Genomic DNA, 27,336 nt, shown 5'->3' with positions numbered 1-27,336 from the left:
CTAAGATTCCAAAAAATTATTTAATTAGAATACCATGAAGTATTGTGAAATACTATATATTAAGACTTATATATATAAGACTATATATAGGCTTTCTGAACCGATTAGAGTGACTCGTGAAGGACCAGCACCACCTCCTCTTGTCCGATGGTTTGAGGAATATATCTTCCAGAATCCGGGATTAAGATTTAGGAGCTCATTTTTATTCCACCTCCTTTCCTGAAAAGTCTGTCTTGCAGAATTGACTAAAAATTAATCTTCACATTAATTCCTAATTATTTTGCAATTCTTTTTGTCAGTTCTTCTTGACCTGTTTTTTTTTTCTTCTTCTTTTCTGACCTCATGACCCAGTCAGCATTTTTGTACAATGGTCAAGTCTTAACTTATCCATTTCTGTATTGCATTTGTGTTTGATATTTCTCATGGGTATTTCATAATTTTCGACTTTGAGTTAAAATAGTTTGAGTTAAATCTCTTTTTTAGTGCATTTCATCTGTAAAAGAAAACATGCCTAATAATTCTGCACATGAAAATAAGGAGTTTTTCTCTTCCAGCTTTCCTGGACTATTGTATAACACTCATAAATGATTAAATAAAAAATAATGGTAGTTATTAAGATTGATATGGTTTGGAATTGGTAAAATGTGCTTGGAAAAAAATCACAAAACAATGTTTTAATGTTTAAGTTTGGAATATTAACTGACATGAATGAATGCTATATAAATATTGTTCATGTTAACATAATGTTTAGAAATGAAATATTATTGTAAAGTGTCACTAAAAATATATATATATATATATATATATATATATATATATATATATATATTGTTCTGTGAATGTGATTTTAAAGTCTAGATGATTCGGATTAACCCTTTAACTGTCATATCCTTTAAAACCTCACTGCCAGAGGGATATTGTGAATGCATGTGCCCGCTGGGCACAGTTTGCCTGATGCCACCGGGGTGGCGATGGCATTGGTGGCTTGAGCCCGCCATCGCTGCTTGCAGCTATATTTATTATTATTCTTCTTCTTCTTCTTCTTCTTCTCCCGAATGAATCGCATTTTTGAGGGCTTTAACATGCTCAAAAAGTCATGAAAATTTGCACACGCGTCAAACCTGGTGAAAATTTTCGTCTGATATAGGATTCAGAAGAGGGTGTGGCAAAATGGCTCGACAGCGCCACCTATACCAAGAAAATCAACAGCCTTCCAGCTATGTTTCACGTACATGCACGAAAATTGGCACACATATGTAACACACCAATACCTACAAAAAAGACTCTTGGAGCGAAATTCTAAACCCAACAGGAAGTCGGTTATTTTTAATATTATGAGCATATTTTGTGTAATTTTGGTCATTTCCATGTGTTGTATTTTAACGAACTCCTCCTAGAGAGTTCTTCAAATCAACACCAAATTTGGTATGCCTAATCTAAAGGCTTTTGCGATGTTAAATTGCGAAGATCCTGACTTTTCGTTGAAGGGCGTGTCCGTGGCGGCCTGGCGAATTTCGATGATTCGCCATGAAAAATGAAGTTGCTATAACTCACACATACAATGACCAATCTGCCCCAAACTTCACATGTTTGATGAGACTCCGAACCTGAACAGATTGACATGCCCATATTCAGTTATAGTCATAGCGCCACCTATTGGCAACAGGAAGTGACATATTTTACGCTGCGACGAACTACTCCTAGAAATTTTATGACATCAATGTCTTTTTTGTGGTCAGTCTAATCTAAAGGCCTGTGCGATGTTCAGTTGTGAAGATCTTGAGTTTTCGTTAAAAGGCTTGTTCATGGCGCCGCAATGAAGTTCGATGTCTCGCCATGCGAATAAAAGATGTTATAACTCAGGCATAAGATGTCCGATCTTCCCCAAACTTCACATGTGTGATAAGAGTCCTGGCCTGAACAGATCTTCAGGCCAATATTCCACCGGGTGTGGCAGAATGGCTCTATAGCGCCACCTATACACTTTCAACGGAGTGCGCCTCGAGCTATGTTTCACGTACATGTACAAAAATTGGTACACACATGTAACACTCCAATACCTACAAAAAAGTCTCTTGGTACGAAATCCGGATCCCAACAGGAAGTCGGTTATTTTGAATTTTCCCTTCAAAATTGCTGTTGTTTTTGCCATTTTCAGGGGTTGTACTTTAACGAACTCCTCCTAGAGATTTATTCAGATCAACACCAAACTTGGTCAGTGTAATCTAAAGCCCTTTGCGATAATAAATTGCGAAGGACTTGAGGTTGCGTTAAAGGGCGGGTCCATGGCGGCCTGACAAATTTCGATGTTTCGCCATGAAAAAGGAAGTTGCTGTAACTCAGACATACAATGTCCAATCTGCCCCAAACTTCACATGTTGGATAAGACTCTTGACCTGAACAGATCTACATGCCAATATTCAGTTATAGTCATAGCGCCACCTATTGGCAACAGGAAGTTACATATTTTACACTGCGACAAACTACTCCTAGAAATTTTATGACATCAATGTCTTTTTTGTGGTCAGTCTAATCTAAAGACCTGTGTGATGTTTAGTTGTGAAGATCTTGAGTTTTTGTTAAAAGGTGTGTCCATGGCGCCGTGATGAAGTTCAATGTCTCGCCATGGGAATAAAAGATGTTATAACTCAGGCATAAAATGTCCGATCTTGCCCAAACTTCACTTGTGTGATAAGGGTCCTGGCCTGGACAGATCTGAAGGCCAATATTCCATCGAGTGTGGCAAAATGGCTCAATAGCGCCACCTATACACTTTCAACGGAGTGCGTATACACTTTAAACGGAGTGCGCCTTGAGCTATGTTTCACGTACATGTACAAAAATCGGTACACATATGTAACACACCAATATCTACGAAAAAGTCTCTTGGTACGAAGTCCGAATCCCAACAGGAAGTCAGTTATTTGGAATATTCTCTGCAAAATTAGTGTTGTTTTGGCCATTTTCAGGGGTTGTACTTTAACGAACTCCTCCTAGATATTTATTCAGATCAACACCAAACTTGGTCAGTGTAATCTAAAGCCTTTTGCGATCTTAAATTGCGAAGATCTTGAGGTTTCGTTAAAGGGCGTGTCCATGGCGGCCTGACAAATTTCATTGTTTCGCCATGAAATAGGATGTTGTTGTAACTCAGGCATAAAATGTCCAATCCTCCCCAAACCTCAGATGTTCGATAAAAGTCCTGCCCTGAACACATCTGAAGGCCAATATTCCATTATAATGATAGCGCCACCTGCTGGCAACAGGAAGATTGGCACATATATGGAATAAACATTGATATATTCTACTTATATTTATGAGTTTAAACGCATATTTCTCACCGTTCACCTATTAACTAAAGCCACTCGCTGCCGGTGAGCCCGGGTGCGAGGGCCCGTTCATCGCTGCTTGCAGCTTTAATTATTATTATTATTCTTCTTCTTCTCCCGAATGAATCGCATTTTTGAGGGCTTTAACATGCTCAAAAAGTCATGAAACTTTGCACACGCGTCAAACCTGGTGAAAATTTTCGTCTGATATAGGATTCAGAAGAGGGTGTGGCAAAATGGCTCGACAGCGCCACCTATACCAAGAAAATCAACAGCCTTCCAGCTATGTTTCACGTACATGCACGAAAATTGGCACACATATGTAACACACCAATACCTACAAAAAAGACTCTTGGAGCGAAATTCTAAACCCAACAGGAAGTCGGTTATTTTTTATATTATGAGCATATTTTGTGTAATTTTGGTCATTTCCATGTGTTGTATTTTAACGAACTCCTCCTAGAGAGTTCTTCAAATCAACACCAAATTTGGTATACCTAATCTAAAGGCCTTTGCGATGTTAAATTGCGAAGATCTTGAGTTTTCGTTGAAGGGCGTGTCCGTGGCGGCCTGGCGAATTTCGATGATTCGCCATGAAAAATGAAGTTGCTATAACTCACGCATACAATGTCCAATCTGCCCCAAACTTCACATGTTTGATGACACTCCGAACCTGAACAGATTGACATGCCCATATTCAGTTATAGTCATAGCGCCACCTATTGGCAACAGGAAGTGACATATTTTACGCTGTGACGAACTACTCCTAGAAATTGTATGACATCAATGTCTTTTTTGTGGTCAGTCTAATCTAAAGGCCTGTGCGATGTTCAGTTGTGAAGATCTTGAGTTTTCGTTAAAAGGCTTGTTCATGGCGCCGCGACGAAGTTCGATGTCTCGCCATGTGAATAAAAGATGTTATAACTCAGGCATAAAATGTCTGATCTTCCCCAAACTTCACATGTGTGATAAGAGTCCTGACCTGAACAGATCTGCAGGCCAATATTCCACCGGGTGTGGCAGAATGGCTCTATAGCGCCACCTATACACTTTCAACGGAGTGCGCCTCGAGCTATGTTTCACGTACATGTACAAAAATTGGTACACACATGTAACACTCCAATACCTACAAAAAAGTCTCTTGGTACGAAATCCGGATCCCAACAGGAAGTCGGTTATTTTGAATTTTCCCTTCAAAATTGGTGTTGTTTTTGCCATTTTCAGGGGTTGTACTTTAACGAACTCCTCCTAGAGATTTATTCAGATCAACACCAAACTTGGTCAGTGTAATCTAAAGCCCTTTGCGATAATAAATTGCGAAGGACGTGAGGTTTTGTTAAAGGGCGGTTCCATGGCGGCCTGACAAATTTTGATGATTCGCCATGAAAAATGAAGTTGCTATAACTCACGCATACAATGTCCAATCTGCCCCAAACTTCACATGTTTGATGACACTCCGAACCTGAACAGATTGACATGCCCATATTCAGTTATAGTCATAGCGCCACCTATTGGCAACAGGAAGTGACATATTTTACGCTGTGACGAACTACTCCTAGAGATTTTATGATATCAATGTCTTTTTTGTGGTCAGTCTAATCTAAAGACCTGTGTAATGTTTAGTTGTGAAGATCTTGAGTTTTTGTTAAAAGGTGTGTCCATGGCGCCGTGATGAAGTTCGATCTCTCGCCATGGGAATAAAAGATGTTATAACTCAGGCATAAAATGTCCGATCTTGCCCAAACTTCACTTGTGTGATAAGGGTCCTGGCCTGAACAGATCTGAAGGCCAATATTCCATCGAGTGTGGCAAAATGGCTCGATAGCGCCACCTATACACTTTCAACGGAGTGCGTATACACTTTAAACGGAGTGCGCCTCGAGCTATGTTTCACGTACATGTACAAAAATCGGTACACACATGTAACACACCAATATCTACGAAAAAGTCTCTTGGTACGAAATCCGAATCCCAACAGGAAGTCAGTTATTTAGAATTTTCTCTGCAAAATTAGTGTTGTTTTGGCCATTTTCAGGGGTTGTACTTTGACCAAGTTTGGTGTTGATCTGAATAAATCTCTAGGAGGAGTTTGTTAGTGTAATCTAAAGCCTTTTGCGATCTTAAATTGCGAAGATCTTGAGGTTTCGTTAAAGGGCGTGTCCATGGCGGCCTGACAAATTTTGATGTTTCTCCATGAAAAGGATGTTGTTGTAACTCAGGCATAAAATGTCCAATCCTCCCCAAACCTCACATGTTCGATAAAAGTCCTGCCTTGAACACATCTGAAGGCCAATATTCCATTATAATGATAGCGCCACCTGCTGGCAACAGGAAGATTGGCACATATATGGAATAAACATTGATATATTCTACTTATATTTATGAGTTTAAACGCATATTTCTCACCGTTCACCTATTAACTAAAGCCACTCGCTGCCGGTGAGCCCGGGTGCGAGGGCCCGTTCATCGCTGCTTGCAGCTTTAATTTATTATTATTATTCTTCTTCTTCTTCTTCTTCTCCCGAATGAATCGCATTTTTGAGGGCTTTAACATGCTCAAAAAGTCATGAAACTTTGCACACTCGTCAAACCTGGTGAAAATTTTCGTCTGATATAGGATTCAGAAGAGGGTGTGGCAAAATGGCTCGACAGCGCCACCTATACCAAGAAAATCAACAGCCTTCCAGCTATGTTTCACGTACATGCACGAAAATTGGCACACATATGTAACACACCAATACCTACAAAAAAGACTCTTGGAGCGAAATTCTAAACCCAACAGGAAGTCGGTTATTTTTAATATTATGAGCATATTTTGTGTAATTTTGGTAATTTCCATGTGTTGTATTTTAACGAACTCCTCCTAGAGAGTTCTTCAAATCAACACCAAATTTGGTATGCCTAATCTAAAGGCCTTTGCGATGTTAAATTGCGAAGATCCTGACTTTTCGTTGAAGGGCGTGTCCGTGGCGGCCTGGCGAATTTCGATGATTCGCCATGAAAAATGAAGTTGCTATAACTCACACATACAATGACCAATCTGCCCCAAACTTCACATGTTTCAGGAGACTCCGAACCTGAACAGACTGACATGCCCATATTCAGTTATAGTCATAGCGCCACCTATTGGCAACAGGAAGTGACATATTTTACGCTGCAACGAACTACTCCTAGAAATTTTATGACATCAATGTCTTTTTTGTGGTCAGTCTAATCTAAAGGCCTGTACGATGTCCAGTTGTGAAGATCTTGAGTTTTCGTTAAAAGGCTTGTTCATGGCGCCGCGACGAAGTTCGATGTCTCGCCATGCGAATAAAAGATGTTATAACTCAGGCATAAGATGTCCGATCTTCCCCAAACTTCACATGTGTGATAAGAGTCCTGGCCTGAACAGATCTTCAGGCCAATATTCCACCAGGTGTGGCAGAATGGCTCTATAGCGCCACCTATACACTTTCAACGGAGTGCGCCTCGAGCTATGTTTCACATACATGTACAAAAATTGGTACACACATGTAACACTCCAATACCTACAAAAAAGTCTCTTGGTACGAAATCCGGATCCCAACAGGAAGTCGGTTATTTTGAATTTTCCCTTCAAAATTGGTGTTGTTTTTGCCATTTTCAGGGGTTGTACTTTAACGAACTCCTGCTAGAGATTTATTCAGATCAACACCAAACTTGGTCAGTGTAATCTAAAGCCCTTTGCGATAATAAATTGCGAAGGACTTGAGGTTTCGTTAAAGGGCAGGTCCATGGCGGCCTGACAAATTTTGATGTTTCGCCATGAAAAAGGAAGTTGCTGTAACTCAGACATACAATGTCCAATCTGCCCCAAACTTCACATGTTGGATAAGACTCTTGACCTGAACAGATCTACATGCCAATATTCAGTTATAGTCATAGCGCCACCTATTGGCAACAGGAAGTTACATATTTTACACTGCGACAAACTACTCCTAGAAATTTTATGACATCAATGTCTTTTTTGTGGTCAGTCTAATCTAAAGACCTGTGTGATGTTTAGTTGTGAAGATCTTGAGTTTTTGTTAAAAGGCGTGTCCATGGCGCCGTGACGAAGTTCGATGTCTCGCCATGGGAATAAAAGATGTTATAACTCAGGCATAAAATGTCCGATCTTCCCCAAACTTCACGTGTGTGATAAGGGTCCTGGCCTGAACACATATGAAGGCAAATATTCCATTGGGTGTGGCAAAATGGCTCGATAGCGCCACCTATACACTTTCAACGGAGTGCATATGCACTTTCAACGGAGTGTGCCTCGAGCTATGTTTCACGTACATGTACAAAAATCGGTACACACATGTAACACACCAATACCTACAAAAAAGTCTCTTGGTACGAAATCCGAATCCCAACAGGAAGTCAGTTATTTAGAATTTTCTCTGCAAAATTGGTGTTGTTTTTGCCATTTTCAGGGGTTGTACTTTAACTAACTCCTCCTAGAGATTTATTCAGATCTTCACCAAACTTGGTCAGTGTAATCTAAAGGCCTTTGCATTGTTAAATTGCAATGATCTTGAGGTTTCGTTAAAGGACGTGTCCATGGCGGCCTGACAAATTTTGATATATTGCGATGAAAAGGAAGTTGCTGTAACTCAGACATACAATGTCCAATCTGCGCCAAACTTCACATGTTAGTTAAGACTTCTGCCCTTAACAGATCTACATGCACATATTCAGTTATAGTAATAGCGCCACCTGCTGGCAACAGGAAGTGACATGTTTTAGGCTGCGACAAACTACTCCTATAATTTTTTTTAGATTAACATATATTTTGTGGTCAGTCTAATCTAAACGCCTGTGCAATGTTAACTTTTGGAGATCTTGAGTTTTTGTTAAAGGGTGTTTCCATGGCGCCATGACAAAATTTGATGTCTTGCCACAGCAAGAGAAGTTGTTGTAACTCAAGCATAAAATGTTCAATCTTCCCCAAACTTCACATGTTTGATAAAAGTCCTGGCCTGAACAGATCTTCAGGCCAATATTCCATTATAATGATAGCGCCACCTGCTGGCAACAGGAAGATTGGCACATATATGGGATATACTTTGATATATTCAACTTATATTTAGGACATTAAATGCATATTTCTCAACGTTCACCTTTTTACTAAAGCCACACGATGGCGGTGAGCCCGGGTGCGAGGGCCCGTTCATCGCTGCTTGCAGCTTTAATTATTATTATTATTCTTCTTCTTCTTCTCCCGAATGAATCGCATTTTTGAGGGCTTTAACATGCTCAAAAAGTCATGAAACTTTGCACACGCGTCAAACCTGGTGAAAATTTTCGTCTGATATAGGATTCAGAAGAGGGTGTGGCAAAATGGCTCGACAGCGCCACCTATACTAAGAAAATCAACAGCCTTCCAGCTATGTTTCACATACATGCACGAAAATTGGCACACATATGTAACACACCAATACCTACAAAAAAGACTCTTGGACCAAAATTCTAAACCCAACAGGAAGTCGGTTATTTTTAATATTATGAGCAAATTTTGTGTAATTTTGGTCATTTCCATGTGTTGTATTTTAACTAACTCCTCCTAGAGATTTCTTCAAATCAACACCAAATTTGGTGTGACTAATCTAAAGGCCTTTGCGATGTTAAATTGCGAAGATCTTGAGTTTTCGTTGCAGGGCGTGTCCGTGGCTGCCTGGCGAATTTCGATGATTCGCCACGAAAAATGAAGTTGCTATAACTCACACATACAATGTCCAATCTGCCCCAAACTTCACATGTTTGATGAAACTCTGAACCTGAACAGATTGACATGCCCATATTCCGTTATAGTCATAGCGCCACCTATTGGCAACAGGAAGTGTCATATTTTACGCTGTGATGAACTACTCTTAGAAATTTTTTGACATCAATGTATTTTTTGTGGTCAGTCTAATCTAAAGGCCTGTGCGATGTTCAGTTGTGAAGATCTTGAGTTTTCGTTGAAAGGCGTGTCCACGGCACCATGGCGAAGTTCGATGTCTCGCCATGTTAATAAAAGATGTTATAACTCAGGCATAAAATGTCCGATCTTCCCCAAACTTCACATGTGTGATAAGAGTCCTGACCTGAACAGATCTGCAGGCCAATATTCCACCGGGTGTGGCAGAATGGCTCGATAGCGCCACCTATACACTTTCAACGGAGTCTGCCTCGCGCTATGTCTCACGTACTTGTACAAAAATTGGTATACACATGTAACACTCCAATACCTACAAAAAAGTCTCTTGGTACGAAATCCGGATCCCAACAGGAAGTCGGTTATTTTGAATTTTCCCTTCAAAATTGGTGTTGTTTTTGCCATTTTCAGGGGTCGTACTTTAAAGAACTCCTCCTAGAGATTTATTCAGATCAACACCAAACTTGGTCAGTGTAATCTAAAGCCCTTTGCGATAATAAATTGCGAAGAACTTGAGGTTTCGTTAAAGGGCGGGTCCATGGCGGCCTGACAAATTTCGATGTTTCGCCATGAAAAAGGAAGTTGCTGTAACTCAGACATACAATGACCAATCTGCCCCAAACTTCACATGTTTGATGAGACTCCTGGCCTGAACAGATTGACATGCCAATATTCAGTTATAGTCATAGCGCCACCTATTGGCAACAGGAAGTGACATATTTTACACTGCGATGAACTACTCCTAGAAATTTTATGACATCAATGTCTTTTTTGTGGTCAGTCTAATCTAAAGGCCTGTGCGATGTTAAGTTGTGAAGATCTTGAGTTTTCGTTAAAAGGCGTGTCCATGGCGCAGTCACGAAGTTCGATGTCTTTCCATGGGAATAAAATATGTTATAACTCAGGCATAAAATGTCCGATCTTCCCCAAACTGCACATGTGTGATAAGAGTCCTGGCCTGAACACATCTGAAGGCCAAAATTCCATCAAGTGTGGCAAAATGGCTCGATAGCGCCACCTATACACTTTCAACAGAGTGCGCCTCGAGCTATGTTTCACGTACATGTACAAAAATCGGTATACACATTTAACACATCAATACCTACAAAAAAGTCTCTTGGTATGAAATCCGAATCCCAACAGGAAGTCGGTTATTTAGAATTTTCTCTGCAAAATTGGCGTTGTTTTTGCCATTTTCAGGGGTTGTACTTTAACGAACTCCTCCTAGAGATTTATTCAGATCAACACCAAACCTGGTCAGTTTAATCTTAAGCCCTTTGCGATGTTAAATTGCGAAGATCTTTAGATTTCGTCAAAGGGCGTGTCCATGGCGGCCTGACAAATTTCGATGTTTCGCCATGAAAAAGGAAGTTGCTGTAACTCAGACATACAATGTCCAATCTGCCCCAAACTTCACATGTTAGATAAAACTTCTGCCCTTAACAGATCTACATGCCCACATTCAGTTATAGTCATAGCGCCACCTATTGGCAACAGGAAGTGACATGTTTTACGCTGCGACAAACTACTCCTATAATTTTTTTGAGATTAACATATATTTTGTGGTCAGTCTAATCTAAAGGCCTGTGCAATGTTAACTTTTGGAGATCTTGAGTTTTTGTTAAAGGGCGTTTCCATGGCGCCATGACAAAGTTTGATGTCTTGCCACAGCAAGAGAAGTTGTTGTAACTCAAGCATAAAATGTTCAATCTTCCCCAAACTTCACATGTTTGATAAGAGTCCTGGCCTGAACACATCTGAAGGCCAATATTCCATTATAATGATAGCGCCACCTGCTGGCAACGGTAAGATTGGCACATATATGGGATATACTTTGATATATTCCACTTATATTTAGGACATTAAATGCATATTTCTCAACGTTCACCTTTTTACTAAAGCCACACGATGGCGGTGAGCCCGGGTGCGAGGGCCCGTTCATCGCTGCTTGCAGCTTTAATTTTCATTTAGGTTTACTTGTAGATTCAGAATAACTAAAGCTAAAACTGAAATAAAATGTATAGACATTTAAAAAAAAAATGATATAAACGAATTCAAAATATTATAAAAACAGTATCTCAGTGATAGTAAAATAGCCCTGCGCTGAGAATGTTTGAGCTCTTTTTAGAGTCATTGATTGTTGAAGCTTTGCTGAAGTGATTGTGTATGAACTCATCTGTGTGTGATCTCTCGCTCCTCTTCACCTCCTGCTGCTTTATTTGTGTGCCCTGCGTCACTGCACCATCTGTTCTCTCTCTCTCTCTCTCTCTCTCTCTCTCTCTCTCATTAAGTGTGTGTGTAATTAAAGCTCTGATCAGCAGGTTGTTTCCTCTGTAATCTCTTTTCTGCCATTGCTTCTCTTTTATTTGCTCAATGCAATGTTTTCTTCCCACGATCACTTGATTTCTGATCTTGGTTTAATTCACATCAAAAAAATTAATAAAAAAGAATTGTACCATTTAAAAGTAACATTTGACATCTTAAAAAGTTTCTATTTATTATTTACATTTATTTATTTATTGCACTAACTGAAATAAAATAAACATCAGAAAAAAATATATAAAACATTTGTATTTATTTCAGGTAGTTCCCATGTCAAAAATTTTTTTACAGAGAGCATATATATATAAACTTAAAACTCAAGTTCATATGTGAAAAATAAAAATTGTAATTTAAAACAGAGTCTTCATTGTCATGTTTCGACATCTATAATAACACAGTGATCGCTGGTATTGTGTTCAACCACAATATCTTAACATTACAAAAAAAATTGCTTTGTAAAGAAATGTTTTGATTCATCATAGACTTTATTACACAAACTCTTAAGGCTACCAAAAGACTCAATATTGGAAAATGAAATGGTTTAACCTCCAGTAACTGTCTTAATGAGTGACTTCTTGAATTATTCACTGCTTCATTCAGACGCATGATTGAATCATCACTGAATCAATGACTCGATCTGTGTGTGTGTGTGTGTGTGTGTCAGAGCTGTTGCAGCGCGAGCAGCAGGAAATGTCGGCTCAGTTGGCGAATCTGCAGAGCGACGTGAGGGTGAGTTACGGGAATGATGCCCTGATGCCCGACAGCACCGTCAGCCTCCACCTGCTGCCCTCAGAGGATACACAGAGCTTCATCCACCCGGAGAGCTTCAACCAGCCCAACACACAGAACCACGGTACACACACACACACACACACACACACACACACAGAGAGAGAGCTTCAACCAGCCCAACACACAGAACCACGGTACACACACACTCACACACACACACACACACACACAGAGAGAGCTTCAACCAGCCCAACACACAGAACCACGGTACACACACACACACACACAGAGAGAGAGCTTCAACCAGCCCAACACACAGAACCACGGTACACACACACACACACACAGAGAGAGAGCTTCAACCAGCCCAACACACAGAACCACGGTACACACACACACACACACACACACACACACAGAGAGAGAGCTTCAACCAGCCCAACACACAGAACCACGGTACACTCACACACACACACACACACACACACACACACACACACACACACACACAGAGAGCTTCAACCAGCCCAACACACAGAACCACGGTACACACACACACACACACACACACTCACACACACACACACACACAGAGAGCTTCAACCAGCCCAACACATAGAACCACGGTACACACACACACACACACGCACACACATACACTCACACACACACACACACACACACACACACACACACTTACTCACACACTCACACACACACACACTTACTCACACACACTCACACACACACATCTAGGATCTAGTTTTGATGTGAATATGAAGTTAATGGGTCTCTTGTGTCTCTCTCTGCAGTTGAGCCGGTGGACGTGCGACCGGTCCCAGATCGAGGCCTGCCGACCCGACCTGGTACTTCTAATTAACATATAAAAAAATGCATTAAGTTTAATTTAATCTAATAATCACCCCAGCAAAAACATGCATGTGTAGATGGGCTGATGTAAAAATCATATTTAAGCTGAAACAGAAGTGCATGTAAAATGATTCAACACCTAAACAATTGTATTTCCAGTGTTTAATAATGTTTCTGTGTTTGTGTTTCAGTGTCTGGACTGAAGCCTGACGATGTTCCCGAGCTGCAGATGGAGGCTGAAGAGAGACACAGTGAAGTTTACCACCAGAAACTGGTACATTTACACATTAAGACCGAAATATGTCAACCAGAATATCTAATCTAAACATTACCAAAAAGCTTTTTATTATAGAATTTATTATAAAAACTTTTAGGGCTATCAAAAAACTGAATATGAAATGGTTAAAAAAGCTCAATATGAAACTATAGCCACCAGTAGGTGGCAGCAACTCAGTGTCTTAATAAATGAGTCATTGAATTATTCACTCAACCCATTTGTTCAGACACATGATTCATTCAGAAACAAAGCAAGTGAATGAATGAATCACTGAATATCTGACTCACTTGATTCATTTAAAAATGTGGATTCATGCAGTAACATTCATTCATTTGTGGGTCGCTTTGGATAAAAGTGTCTGCTAACTGATTAAATGTAACAGATGACTGCTGTGTGTCAATCAAAGATTCGACAGTTTCTGCTTTTACTTTGATTTGAAAAACATTTATTTGTGGCATCGAGCCGAACAGACAATACTGACAATATTGTTTACAATGTACCATAATATGAACTGTTAGCAAATAGCATTAGCAAAAGTGCAGATATTGGGGAAAAGCAGCACTCTTGCTGGTGTGAAACTTTATCATATGAATTATATATGGTCATTTTTCCCTCATAACTGCTTCTAATAGTCTTCATTCCGCAGTCAGTCATCCTGCATGTTTAGTATTTTATGATGCAGGACGTCTCAGATGAGAGTTCAGCCGTGTGACTGTAATCTCATATCCCTCTTTTGTTTCTGCTGTTCAGGTTTTCTTCGCCGAGGACGTGAGCTCCAACAAGGGAGCTATTATTGGCCTGATGGTCGGAGGTGTTGTCATAGCAACCATCATCGTCATCACCCTAGTGATGCTGAGGAAGAAGCAGTACACCTCCATCCACCACGGAATCATTGAGGTCAGTCGCTGCACACACACGTGTGTTCGTTAGTTCATCCTGTGACGTGAAGCATATGAATCAAATGAGTCGAAATAGTGATTCATTTGAAGTCCGAATCTTTTGTCTCTCAGGTGGATGCTGCTGTGACCCCGGAGAACCGTCACCTGTCTAAGATGCAGCAGAACGGCTATGAAAACCCCACCTACAAGTTCTTCGAACTAATGCACAACTGATGGTGTGACGCTCCTCTTCCTCCCTGTTTCTCCTCCTCCTCCTCTTCATCTCTGCAGACAGTGCAGGAGACACCAGTACAACCTCATTGCTCATTAACATCTGGCTTCCTATTGGCCACTTCACATGACTGTCAATCAAACATGACTTCCCATTGGCTGGACGAATATGAACTCGGTCAGTTTCAAGTTATTTAAGATGCGGTTTCAATCTAAATGCACAATTGAGATTGATCGTATAATTCAGATTTAGTTTTGAATTCAGTGCTGATTTTAAAACTGTTGGAGTCAATTTCAGTTTAAACTGAACATATGGAGTTGATCCACATCAAATTCAATGCACAGCTCTGAATTCATCTCCAGATTTTCAGATATAAAATTCTGTTGGCTTGATGGACTTCAACTTTATCAGATAGGATCCTATTCAAAGAGTTGAAATAGTTTTAAATTGAATGCACAATTCAAATCACAATTCAGTCTGAATGCATACTTCACTTCAATTCAGATTGCTCAGCTCTAACTTTCCAAGGGCTAGAAGAATATGAGCATGATCAGATTAATGCTGTTTGGATCCGTCTCAAGATTCAGTTTCAGACTGAAACAGACAATTCAGAATCCATTCAAATTCAAATCACTCATACTGTAGAACTGAATTAATCATTTCAAATCAAATCAAATTGATTGCATAATTTGAGTTCAATTAAAATCACAAATTGGATTAAACACAGTTGAATCGAATTCAATGAACAAATTAAATTCACTTCAATTGTCAATTTAGTTCAGTTCAAAGTCTGAAAATCAATTTTTAAATTTGATAGACATCAAATTCAATCCATGGTTATGAATTCACTCCAGATTAACTATGACTTCCCATTGTCTGGACAAACATGAGTTCAGTTTCAAGTTGAAAATTTCGGAATTCAGATCACCAATCAGATGATTCAAATGTAGTTTTAAATTCACTCCTGATTTGACTTATAACATGCAACCAATGTGGACCAATGTGAACATGATGATATCAATGCATTTTGGGTCAGTGTCATTGTTCAAATTAACTTTGAAAATTCAGTTTTAAATGTGATTTCAAATCCAATTCAGTGCACAGTTCTATATATTAACTCCAGATGTCTGCTGGACAAACATGAAGATGATCAGTTTTAGTTTCAAATTGAATTCACACTTCACACTGATTGCAAAAACCAAGTTTCACTCCAGATTTAATTAGCTGTGACCTCCGTTTGGCATGAATGTGAAGAGGTTTGTGTTGTTAAGATCAGTTTCAAGGTTCAGTTTAAATTGAACACACACTTCAAATTCAGTGCACCGTTCTGGATTCACTCCAGATTTGATCTCACCATTCCCTTTCTGAATCTGGTCTGTTTTGAGCTGGTTCTTGTGTCGCTGCACTGTCTGCTCTCGCACTGCTATCCGAGTGAAACACTGAGATATCTGAGGATGATGGTGTTCAGAGAGACACGTCTCCTCTCTTCCTCTTCCTCCTCTTCATCGTACACCGACTGCAGCTGCGCTGTGTTTGGTGATGCATTAAACCCGTCAGAGATTATTCTAGTAATTGATGTCCTTCTGAATGAGATCTTTGAAATGTTTGATTGTTTCTGGTTTCTTCTTATCTTCAAAAAATTATTATTGTAAAAATACATTTGCCAAAAAAATTGCAAAAGTAATGCAAAACTAAAAAAAGGCTAGTTGTACTACGTAGTGCATGATAGAAAAAACGAGGGGAAGACTCTTCTGCTATTTGGATCTTGGTCTATTCTCACGTAGAGACGTTTTAGCAGGAATAACTTGTGATTTGTGATTTGAGTTGCACAAAAAAGGACTCAATTGGCTTCTGCTTCTGATAGAACTTGAACTTAATTAAATGCTTTGATTTCAAGATCAGGTTGAGATCCTGTCGATGTACATTTACTGTCTTAAATGATTTCGTCCAATGCATTTCAGAGATTTATTGACTTCTTTATATTTAATTTGATGCTCCATTGGACTCATGTTTTTTTTTAAGCATGTTTTCGGCTCGTTTGTATGTTTCTAGTCTCTTTTTTGTTCTTGGATCACTCTTTGTCTGCAGATGTAGAAAGTGTTTTCTCCTCTTCGTCTCTCGTGTCATGCATCAGTTGAAGTTTTCAGAAACTGATGCAGTGATCTGAGAGAGAAAAACACCTTTGTCTAACTGCTTAATCAAAAGAAAAAGCTTTTTGCAATGCATAATTTTTTTTGACGTTACTGTAATGCAGGAAATGCATTTCAATTGTGCAGTTGTAACTATTTATCATGATTGTATTGAGTGTTAATGAATGAATGTTGAGTTTTTATAAATTTCCATTGATAGCTGCATTACAGTAATGCAGATTTGTGATTAAATATGCTTAATTTACATGCAAATAATGTGGCAATGCAAAAAAAATGAATGGCTGTTGGTTTTCTTCATGCAAAATAATATTTCATATTTTTTTATTTTGATTTTGAGGTGAAATATGAGCTGTCCGTCACTCACACACGTGTTTCTGTTGTAGTCATGAATGATGATGAGTTATATCATGTGACCTCAGGATCTGAAATGACTTTGATTGACAGCTGATCACTGTAAATGGTTCATAATCAATACTCACTCCGTCTGATGAATGTCAATCAATGGTTTACAGAATCTCCCTCATGTTTTCAGATCAGTGATGAATCCTGGGTAATTGTTGCTGTGGTTCGATCAGATCTGAGGTGGTTAGATAAAGATAATGATGATGATGAGGTTCTTTCAGTGGCATTTTTCTGTGCATCATTTGCTTTGATTGGAAATAAACTGCGCTTTCTACGCTGTATTCCATAAATAAAGTTTTAAATGTACATACAGATTTGTTTTGTCATGGATCTTTTGTAATATATATATATATATATAAGATTTTATTTAATTTTTGTAAACAGAGTAAGTCTCTTCTGCTCATCAAGGCTGTATTTATTTTGATCAAAATACAGAAAATAAAACGTAATATTATTGCAGTTTCTAATATAGGTTTCCTATTTTAATATACTTTCAAATATTATTTATTTTGGTGATTTCAGCATCATTCCTCCAGTCTTCAGTGTCACATGATCTTCAGAAATCATTCTAATATGATGATTTATTATCAGTGTTTAAAACAGTTGTGTTGCTTCATATTCTTTTGGAACCTGTGATATCTATTTATTTGATTCTTTGATTAATAAAACATTAAAAAGAACAGTATTTATTCAAAATAGAAATATTTTCTAACAATAAATAATAATAATAAAATTACATTTAAAATCTGACTGATCCCAATCTTTTGAACGGAAGTGTATGCTAACAAAAACATCTTAATTGATGGTTTTACTTTTAATTTATCTATTTATTTTACCATAATTTTGTTGAGTATTTATTTCTACACAGACTCACTCCCTCTGCTGTCCAGACCATGATAGTGCCTCAGCATTTCCATCACGTGATTACAATAAAAATGTTCAATATTATATTCAGTGAAACTATTTTTAATTATTCAGATTTCTATTATTAAATTTATTATTGAAATTTTAATAATTTAAAAAGAATAGCTAAATTATCGAGTCTTGAATATTACAAAATGCTTGACTTTATACGAGAAGAAACTGATTTATTTCATCAACGTATACGCAGCAGCAGAGTTATTATTATTATTATTATTATTATTATTATTATTATTATTATTATTATTATTATTATTAATTGCGAGAAAAAGAACAAGAAACAACACTGCACTGAAACACAACAAGGGAAAAGAGAGAGAGAGAGAGAGAGAGATAGATAGAGAAAACAACAACTCAATCAGAAAGAAAAAGAAAAGACACAAACAACTCCGTTTTATTGTATTTGTCAAATAGAAATAGTGTTTAGATTCGCAACAACCAGAAAATAAACAGAGGACGGCGCCCGTGACGTCATCGAGCGACCGCGCGTCATACCCACAACCCCCCGCGGTCTTGTGTCTGTCTCTGTCCGTGGCTCGGGAGTCAAACACAAGGTTAGACGAGATCTTTCTTTATCGTGTTTGATTTTCATGGAAATGGGAATATGTTTGTTATAGAAGTCTATGTAACTTAAAGGGTTTAGTGTAGCGCGAGAGTCAAATGAGCGACTGCTCCTCGCGCTGCTAATCAGACCTTTGCTAAAGCTAATGCTAAAATAGTTAATGCTCAAATAAATCCTCAGAGCTGATGAAAGTCTGAGGTAAACTTCGCTCTGTCACTTGTGTGTGGAAATAGAGGAGAAAGAACGATTAAACTGTGGTTTGTTGTGCTTTGACTGTGATATTAGAGTGAACTAAACCGAACTCTTTTACTGTAAAGCATTAATTAAAAAATAAATAAATTGATCTCAGGAGCCGAAGCACTCTAACTCAGTTTATTCTAGTTTAGTTCTAAAATATTACATTTTTATTCTATTTATGAACACAATAATGTGCATTGATTGTGCACGGATAACTACGCTGACTATGCTTTGCAATAGCATTTTATTCCGGGGAATTAAACCGCATTAGGTTCTCATACTCCTTGGAACTTTTAACCAATAAAATAACTACTACATTTTAGCTCAGTCCTGTTTAGTTCATTTGAAGAGATTATGGTTCTAAATAATATGCGCAATAATTATGATCCATGAATGGCCATTTGAAATATAAAATTTTCTAATGTGATTATTTATATTATAATTAGTGTAGTATTTAGGGTTAAAATAGAGAAAATGTTTTTAAATTCCAGTGCAGAGGCTAATTAGATTTGGTGGCCAGAAAGATAATATTAATATGTAATTCCATTGTTTAAAAACCATGCATTCCATTGTTTAAAAACCATGACTGCAATGTCATGGTTTTCACGGAAACATGGCTACACAGCGACGTACCCAACAATGCTATTGAGCTAGCAGGACGCTACACGCTCCGGGCAGATAGAACGGCAGATGACTCCGGCAAGACAAGAGGTGGTGGATTGTGCATTTATGTCAACAAAGCTTGGTGTACGAACACTGTCATTGTTGGGAGACACTGCTCAGCTAACCTAGAGTTTCTCATGGTTAAATGTAGACCTTTTTATCTGCCACGGGAGTTCACTTCCACCATAGTAACCGCAGTCTATATTGCACCGGATGCTAATGCCAAGCTTGCTTTGAACGAACTTCATGCAGCCATTAGTAAACAACAGACTGCTCACCCAGAGGCTGCTTTTATTGTCGCGGGTGATTTTAATCACTGCAAATTAAAAACAGTACTCCCCAAATTTCACCAGCATGTTTCCTGCCACACCAGAGGAGACAAAACTTTGGATCATGTTTATACAAACATCAATGGAGCTTACATCGCGAGCCCCCTCCCCCACCTCGGACAGTCTGATCACCTTTCTTTGTTTCTCACCCCTAAGTATTCACCCCTCATCAACCGTGTGAAGCCATCAGTGAGGACCATCAAAGTGTGGCCAACTGGAGCAGACTCTTTACTTCAAGACAGGTTTCAACACACTGACTGGAGTATGTTTGCTTCACAGGCTGCCTGTGGCTCTCACACGGACATTGATATCTACACCTCCTCTGTACTGGATCACATCAACTCCACCATTGACAGTGTAACAACAGAAAAACAGATAACAACATACCCTAATCAGAAGCCATGGATGAACAAGGAGGTGCGACTTCTGCTGAAAGCCCGCAACACTGCTTTCAGGTCAGATGACGCTCAGGCCTACAGTAAATCCAGGGCTAACCTGAAAAGGGGCATCAAAAAGGCCAAGTACTGCTACAAGCTGAAGGTAGAGGAACACTTTTCCAACTCTGACCCCCGACGCATGTGGCAGGGCATCCAGATCATCAGTGACTACAAGTCAAGCAACTCCACACAAACAGTCACGGACGTCTCCTTCCTTAACGAGCTAAATGACTTTTATGCTCGCTTCAACAGCGACAGCAAGGAGATGGCCACCAAAATCTCACCCTCAGCAGACCACCAACCCCTTAAACTCACCTCCACAGATGTCCACACTGCACTGAGCCGGATCAACGCACGCAAGGCTGCTGGCCCGGATGGCATTCCTGGACGTGTGCTTAGGGCATGTGCAGAGCAGCTTGCAGGGGTCTTCACAGACATTTTCAACCTGTCCCTCACCCAAGCAACTGTGCCAACATGTTTTAAGTCCACATCCATTGTGCCAGTACCGAAACACTCCTCCCCAACGTGCCTGAATGACTATCGCCCCGTAGCACTCACACCCATCATTATGAAGTGCTTCGAGCGACTGGTCCTAGCACACCTCAAAGACTGCCTCCCACCCACACTGGACCCACACCAATTTGCCTACCGCAGAAATAGGAGCACAGAGGATGCAGTATGCACAGTGCTGCACTCTGCACTCACACACCTGGACAATAACAACACGTATGTTAGGATGTTGTTTGTTGACTTCAGTTCAGCATTTAACACCGTCATTCCCTCCAAGCTGACCACAAAACTTGGAGACCTGGACATCAACACCTCCCTCTGCAACTGGATTATGGACTTTCTGACCAACAGGCCTCAGCATGTTCGGTCAGGCCACAACCACTCCACCACCATCACACTTAACACTGGCGTACCACAGGGCTGTGTGCTGAGCCCATTCCTCTACTCCCTTTACACCCACGACTGCAAGCCTGTGCATGGATCCAACTCCATCATTAAGTTTGCAGATGACACCACGGTGATTGGCCTCATCAGTGACAACGATGAGACTGCCTACAGGGAGGAGGTACAGCACCTGGCCACATGGTGCGCTGACAATAACCTGCTCCTTAACACCAATAAGACCAAGGAGCTCATTGTGGACTTCAGGAAGAAGAATGGAAACACGCATGACCCCATCCACATTAACGGGCTGGCTGTTGAACGTGTCTCCAGCTTCAAGTTCCTGGGAACCACCATCTCCGAGGAACTGTCCTGGGCCACAAACACCTCCAGCCTGGTCAAGAAGGCTCACCAGCGCCTTTTCTTCCTCAGGACACTGAAGAAGAACCAGCTGTCTTCATCCATCCTGGTGAACTTCTACTGGTGTGCGATCGAGAGCATCCTGACCAGTTGCATCACAGTCTGGTATGGGAGCTGCTCAGTGGCTGACCGCAAGGCACTGCAGAGGGTGGTGAAAACTGCCCAGCGCATCACAGGGACACCACTTCCTGCTCTTGAGGACATCCAGAGGAAACGCTGTCTACGTCGAGCTCGCAGCATTCTCAAGGACTCCTCTCACCCTGACCACGGACTGTTTAACCTCCTGCCCTCCGGGAGGCGTTTCAGGAGCCTCCGAACAAGGACCACAAGATTCAGGAACAGCTTTTTCCCTAAAGCTGTCTCCTTGCTGAACTCTGCCCTCTGACACCCCTCAACACCCCCCACACCACACACATAGACTCCTCCCCCTCTTCAACACTGTGACTGATTTATTTATTTATTCACAACAAGCAAAAAGTAACTTGTTATTACTTGCACTACTGTCTGTTCATCCAGGAACACTGTATAATCCATTTGCACATTGTAACATTTTCTATGCACTTTACTGTCCATTGCAATACTGTAAATTATGTTCATAGTTCTGCCTATAGTGTACATACACTTTTACATAGCCCATCTGTATAGTATGTTCATAGTACACCTATCTGTATATCGTGCTTATAGTATTTAATATCTGTAAATTATGTCCATAATACTTACCTGTATAGTTATTGTACATATTATAGACCTTTATTCTGTACTTACTGCTTATTGCACTTCTGGTTAGATGCTAACTGCATTTCGTTGCCTTGTACCTACATGTGCAGTGACAATAAAGTTGAATCTAATCTAATCTAATCTAATCTTTAACCACTAGATGTCCTTATTGATGTTTAATAAATACATGGATTTAGATCTACTCTTGTTGCTCAAAACAGTATTGCTGGTCATAAGTGATTATTTTTTTAGGTTTTGCTTTTTAATGTACATTTAGACATTATCAAACACTCGATTTTTATAAGCTTTTTTAATTTTGCATTTAAAAAGGTTCATTACTGACAAACAAATTAGGAATTTAACCCTATGAAGAAGTTTAAATTCTTTTTACAAAACATAAAAATAATAAAAACAGAATTATGTTGCAACTTTGTCTACCAGATAATACCTGAATGACAAAATAAACACAGTGTCTTAAAATCCTGTAAAAGCTAAGGATATTCAGTGAAAATCGTTTGCAGTGTTTAATAAATAAATAGGCAAGTCGGTATGGCTGGCGTTGTTCATTGGTCGGGCATCGACCAATAAAATGTCTTAATTTGCACCAAAGCCCCGCCCCCAGCTCTGCTCTCTCTCATCTGCGTATACAAGTGCACAAGTGAGTTTTGCAACAGGAGAGTAGCAGAAGTATGAGCGCTAGGATTTTATACGAATGTTAATATGACAAGTTCTCGAGTTAAGCTACTGATATACCTCCATACTCATCTCTCTCTCTGTGTGTGTGTGTGTGTGTGTGTGTGTGTGTGTGTGTGTGTAGATGATGGCTCTTCCTGGGCTCTGTCGTGGCTCGTCTCTGCTGGTGTCGGTCATGAGTGTGTCTCTGCGGAGGAACATCGGTCTGTCCGCTGTCGTCTTCACCAAAGCCACAGATCTGGATCCCGTGCAGAAGCTGTTCCTAGACAAGATCCGCGAGTACAACAGCAAGAGCAGGTGTGTGTCTCTCTCGTACGCGTCTGATCCGTCTGCTGCGCTCGCTCTGGTCCTCACCGGTGTGTGTGTGTGTGTGTGTGGCAGGGCTGCTGGTGGTGTGGTCGACGCAGGTCCGGCGTACCAGAAGAACCTGACGGAGGAGATGAGCAAACTCCAGCGCTTGTTCGGAGGAGGAGACCTCGGCAGCTTCCCTCACTTCAGCTTCCCAGGTGAGCTCCAGACTCTTCAGTGGGATATCACCAGCTGTGAGTCTCTCTGATGACTGATCTCATCATCTGTGTTTGTTCCACAGAACCCGTCCTCGAGGAGGTGACCAGCAAATGAACACATCACTGTAAATGAGCTCCAGATTTAATAAACAGTCTTTGTCTGAGAGATCAGTTTGTCTGTGATTCCTTCCTGAATGGTCATCTTTATTGTTCTGGTCATTATCATTGCATTACTGAATTATTAGATAAGATCTAATCATAATCAGCAGCTATCAGTGGGTTAGTTCACACAGAGATGATTCAGGTCTTCTTTTTCAAACCAAAAGACCTCAATTCATCGTCAAAACACTTTAATATTTGCTCCAGAGTTATAGTTCATTTAAACTATTGAATGCAAAAAACAAGTATAAAAAACGGCAATAAATGCTCCAGTTCAGATAAAATCAGTTATTTTTATAAAAAAAACACACAAATCCTGATCAAATATACAGCTATTCGGCCCAGTCCACACGCAGTAGATCCAGACATGATTGAGTTGAAGTAAAGGCACGGCGGGGGTCAAAGGTCATCGCTCGGACTGGTTTAAGGCATTGGGGTCACAGCATGAAGGACTGAGTGTGCTTGAAATCCTGAGGCTGAAACACATTTCATTACAAAAAATAGTCAAATAACATATTTATTAAATTGAAGAATAAAACACAGTAGTGTACTAAAGCATGCAGGGAAAAAAGTCAAATCAATGTATCGAAAATAATATATTTATGTAATATAAAGATTATTGATCTGTTTAAATTTTCAAAATAAAAATATTTAAAAAAGAATTGAAAATAAATCTGCAAATAATATTTTGAGTATAAATTACTGATCTACCTAAAATAAATTTAATTACAAAGTTTACATATAAAATAAAAAAATATTGCTACTGATTAAATTGTAATGTAATACATTATTATTATTATTATCAGCATTATTATACGCATGCTCGTAATTTTGTTTTTTAATTTTTGTTAAAAATTATTTTGAATTTATTTCTATTTTTGTTGTCATTATAAATGTGTTACTATATAGATTATGTCACTCACTTCTTCTTTGGGAGGATGACTGTAGACTGTATTTGGACTGAAACGAGAAATAAGAGAGTTAACACGATCACATGATGATGATGCAGGAACCAGAGACAAGAAATAAATCACAAAACTCTCTCTCTCTCTCTCTCTCTCTCTCTCTCTCTCTCTCTTCAGACGTGTGTGTCTGACTCACGTGTGTTCGGTTCTGTGGAGGTTTTGGCTGCTAATGTGTGCAGCGCTGTGACACTGTGATCCAGAACGACCTGCGATAACCCAGCGCTCAGGTCAAAGGTCAATCGCTAGTATCAGCATGCAGACCGACGAGCGAATGAGCCAATCACATGCGCTTATTAACCAGATCAACACTAACTATTCGGTGTCAGGCTGGACGATTAGTGCTTACACACACACACACACACACACACACACACTGGGGGTCAGTCTTACCTTCCTCTGTGTCCTGTGTGTGACGGTTCAGTCAGAGGCAGGAATCAGAAGAAAGTCAAGATGTTAAAACAAACTTATGAAATATGAACATTAAGAAGAAACTGAACTAAAGGTTCTCTGTTGATACCAAGAAAGACAATCAACTTCAGTTTTATTGTTAGAACTAGACAAAACTGTTGTAAAGAAGCTTAAAATTATTAATAATAATCCAAAACATTTTTTTTTTTCTGGGAAAGGTTTGATCTAGACTTGAGTATAAATTATTATAATGATTTACTCAGTTATAAGTGTGTATACATATGTATACATTCTTAAAAAAAAAAAAATTTAATCAGAAATGTATACTTTTTACCAAAATAAACTAAAAATCAAAAACATAAAAAAATTAATAATAATTATATATATGTATATATATATATATATATATATATATATATATATATATATATATATATATATATATATATATATATATATATGTATATATATATATATATATATATATATATATTTTTTTTTTTTTCTTTATTTTATTTTTTTTTTTTTTCCAAATTAGTATCACTTCGCTTTCTGATTCACAGACGTGCAGTGTTTGTCAGCTGAACTCACGGCTGAAGAGTCCGTGCCGACGGCCGTAAAACACTCCAAACGCACACAGACACAGCAGCAGAACCAGAAGAAGCACTCCAGAGACCACCGCCGCCACGTTCAGATCATCTGCACACACACACACACACACGTGACCCTGGAGCTCAACACCAGATAAGAGGTGATTTTCTGAAATGTGTTTTTTTTGAAAAGCTGAATAAATCATCTCTCCAGTGATGTCTGGTCTGTTAAACTAGTAATATGCAAATGTGCAATATTTATTAGTTTTTATTTACATCATCATTCTTAGGTTTTAGTAATTTTGTTGTGTGTTTGTTTATTTTATACATTTGTGTATTTATGGTAATCATATAATTTTTCTATATTTTATTGTTTGAACATTTTTCATTACAAAGTTTGTCATTCTTTTATTTTTTTGATAATAACACTTTCTCACACACACTCACTCTCCCAGACACTCTCTCTCTCACTCACACATTCACACTCTTTCTCACACACACACTCACTCTCTCAGATACTCTCACACACACACTCTCTCAGACTCTCACACACTCTATCTCACACACACACTCACTCTCTCACACACACTCACTCTCCCACTCACTCTCACACACTCTCTCAAACACACTCACTCTCTCTCAGACACTCTCACACACTCACTCACACTACCACAAACTCTCTCACACACACTCACACTCTCTCAGACACTCTCACCCTCTCACACACTCTCTCAGACACTCTCTCACACACTCACACTCTCACATACACTCACACTCTCTTACTCTCCCTCATACACTCACACACTATCTCTCACACTCTGACACTCTCACACACACTCACACTTTATCACAGACTCTCACACACACACTCACACTCTCTCAGACACTCTCACACACACTCATACTCCCTCTCACGCACACTCACACCTTCTCAGACACTCTCTTACACTTACACTCACACACACTCACAAACACTCACTCTCAGACACTCATACACACATTCTCTCACACACACACTCACACTCTCTCACACACGCACTCACACTCTCTCAGACACTCTCTCTCACACACACACACATGCACTCACACTCTCTCTCACACACACTCACACTTTCTCACACACGCACTTACACTCTCTCAGACACACTCTCTCACACACACACTCACTCACACGCACTCTCTCAAACACTCACTCTCTCAGATACTCTCACACACACACACTCTCTCAGACACACTCACACTCTCTCAGACACTCTCTCACACAGACACGCACAAACACTCTCTCACACACTCACACTCTCTCTGACACTCTCTCACACACCCTCATTCCTATCAGACACTCTCTCACACACACACACACACACACGCACTCACACTCTCTCTCACACACACTCAAACTCTCTGACACTCTCTCACACACCCTCATTCTCTCAGACACTCTCTCACACACACTCACACTCTTTCTCACACATGCATACATCTTTCTCACTCTCTCAGATACTCTCACACACACACTCTCTCAGACTCTCACTCACACTCTCTCTCACACACACTCACACTCTCAGACACTCTCACACACACTCTCTCTCACACACACTCACACTCTCAGACACTCTCACACACACACATGCACTCACACTCTCACACACTCACACTCTCACACACACTCACACACACTCACACTCTCTCAGACACTCTCTCACACACACACTCTCACACACAC

At 39.6% G+C, this 27,336-nt stretch overlaps 2 protein-coding genes and 1 pseudogene across 2 annotated transcripts in view; 2 read left to right on the top strand and 1 right to left on the bottom strand.

Annotated features, from left to right (window-relative positions):
• Positions 1-17,429, top strand: part of LOC127948783 (amyloid-beta A4 protein-like) — a 64,358-nt gene extending 46,929 nt beyond the window's left edge. The window contains exons 12-16 of the mRNA XM_052545488.1: positions 12,239-12,427; positions 13,119-13,172; positions 13,368-13,450; positions 14,204-14,350; positions 14,464-17,429. Coding sequence (XP_052401448.1) covers positions 12,239-12,427; positions 13,119-13,172; positions 13,368-13,450; positions 14,204-14,350; positions 14,464-14,565 — 575 coding nt within the window. The 3' untranslated portion in view covers positions 14,566-17,429. The remainder of the gene's footprint in view (positions 1-12,238; positions 12,428-13,118; positions 13,173-13,367; positions 13,451-14,203; positions 14,351-14,463) is intronic.
• A 1,041-nt stretch (positions 17,430-18,470) lies between these two features.
• LOC127949273 (ATP synthase-coupling factor 6, mitochondrial) lies at positions 18,471-23,657 on the top strand. The gene is made up of 4 exons (XM_052546324.1): positions 18,471-18,590; positions 23,110-23,282; positions 23,367-23,491; positions 23,575-23,657. Exons 2-4 carry the CDS (start codon positions 23,110-23,112, stop codon positions 23,604-23,606), a joined length of 330 nt encoding a protein of 109 aa, XP_052402284.1. The 5' UTR covers positions 18,471-18,590; the 3' UTR covers positions 23,607-23,657.
• A 167-nt stretch (positions 23,658-23,824) lies between these two features.
• LOC127949274 (junctional adhesion molecule 2A-like) overlaps positions 23,825-27,336 on the bottom strand; it is a 14,265-nt pseudogene continuing 10,753 nt past the window's right edge.

Source organism: Carassius gibelio, chromosome B1 (assembly GCF_023724105.1).
Source record: "Carassius gibelio isolate Cgi1373 ecotype wild population from Czech Republic chromosome B1, carGib1.2-hapl.c, whole genome shotgun sequence".
In the NCBI taxonomy this organism is placed as follows: Eukaryota; Metazoa; Chordata; class Actinopteri; order Cypriniformes; family Cyprinidae; genus Carassius; species Carassius gibelio.
This window is presented reverse-complemented; position numbering and strand designations above follow the sequence as displayed.

Excerpts from the sequence above, each read along its gene's own strand:
- LOC127949273 (XM_052546324.1), top strand. The coding sequence starts at position 23,110 with ATGATGGCTCTTCCTGGGCTCTGTCGTGGCTCGTCTCTGCTGGTGTCG. Across the intron at positions 23,283-23,366 it reads GAGTACAACAGCAAGAGCAG|GGCTGCTGGTGGTGTGGTCG; the intron begins GTGTGTGTCTCT and ends TGTGTGTGGCAG. Across the intron at positions 23,492-23,574 it reads CCCTCACTTCAGCTTCCCAG|AACCCGTCCTCGAGGAGGTG; the intron begins GTGAGCTCCAGA and ends TTTGTTCCACAG.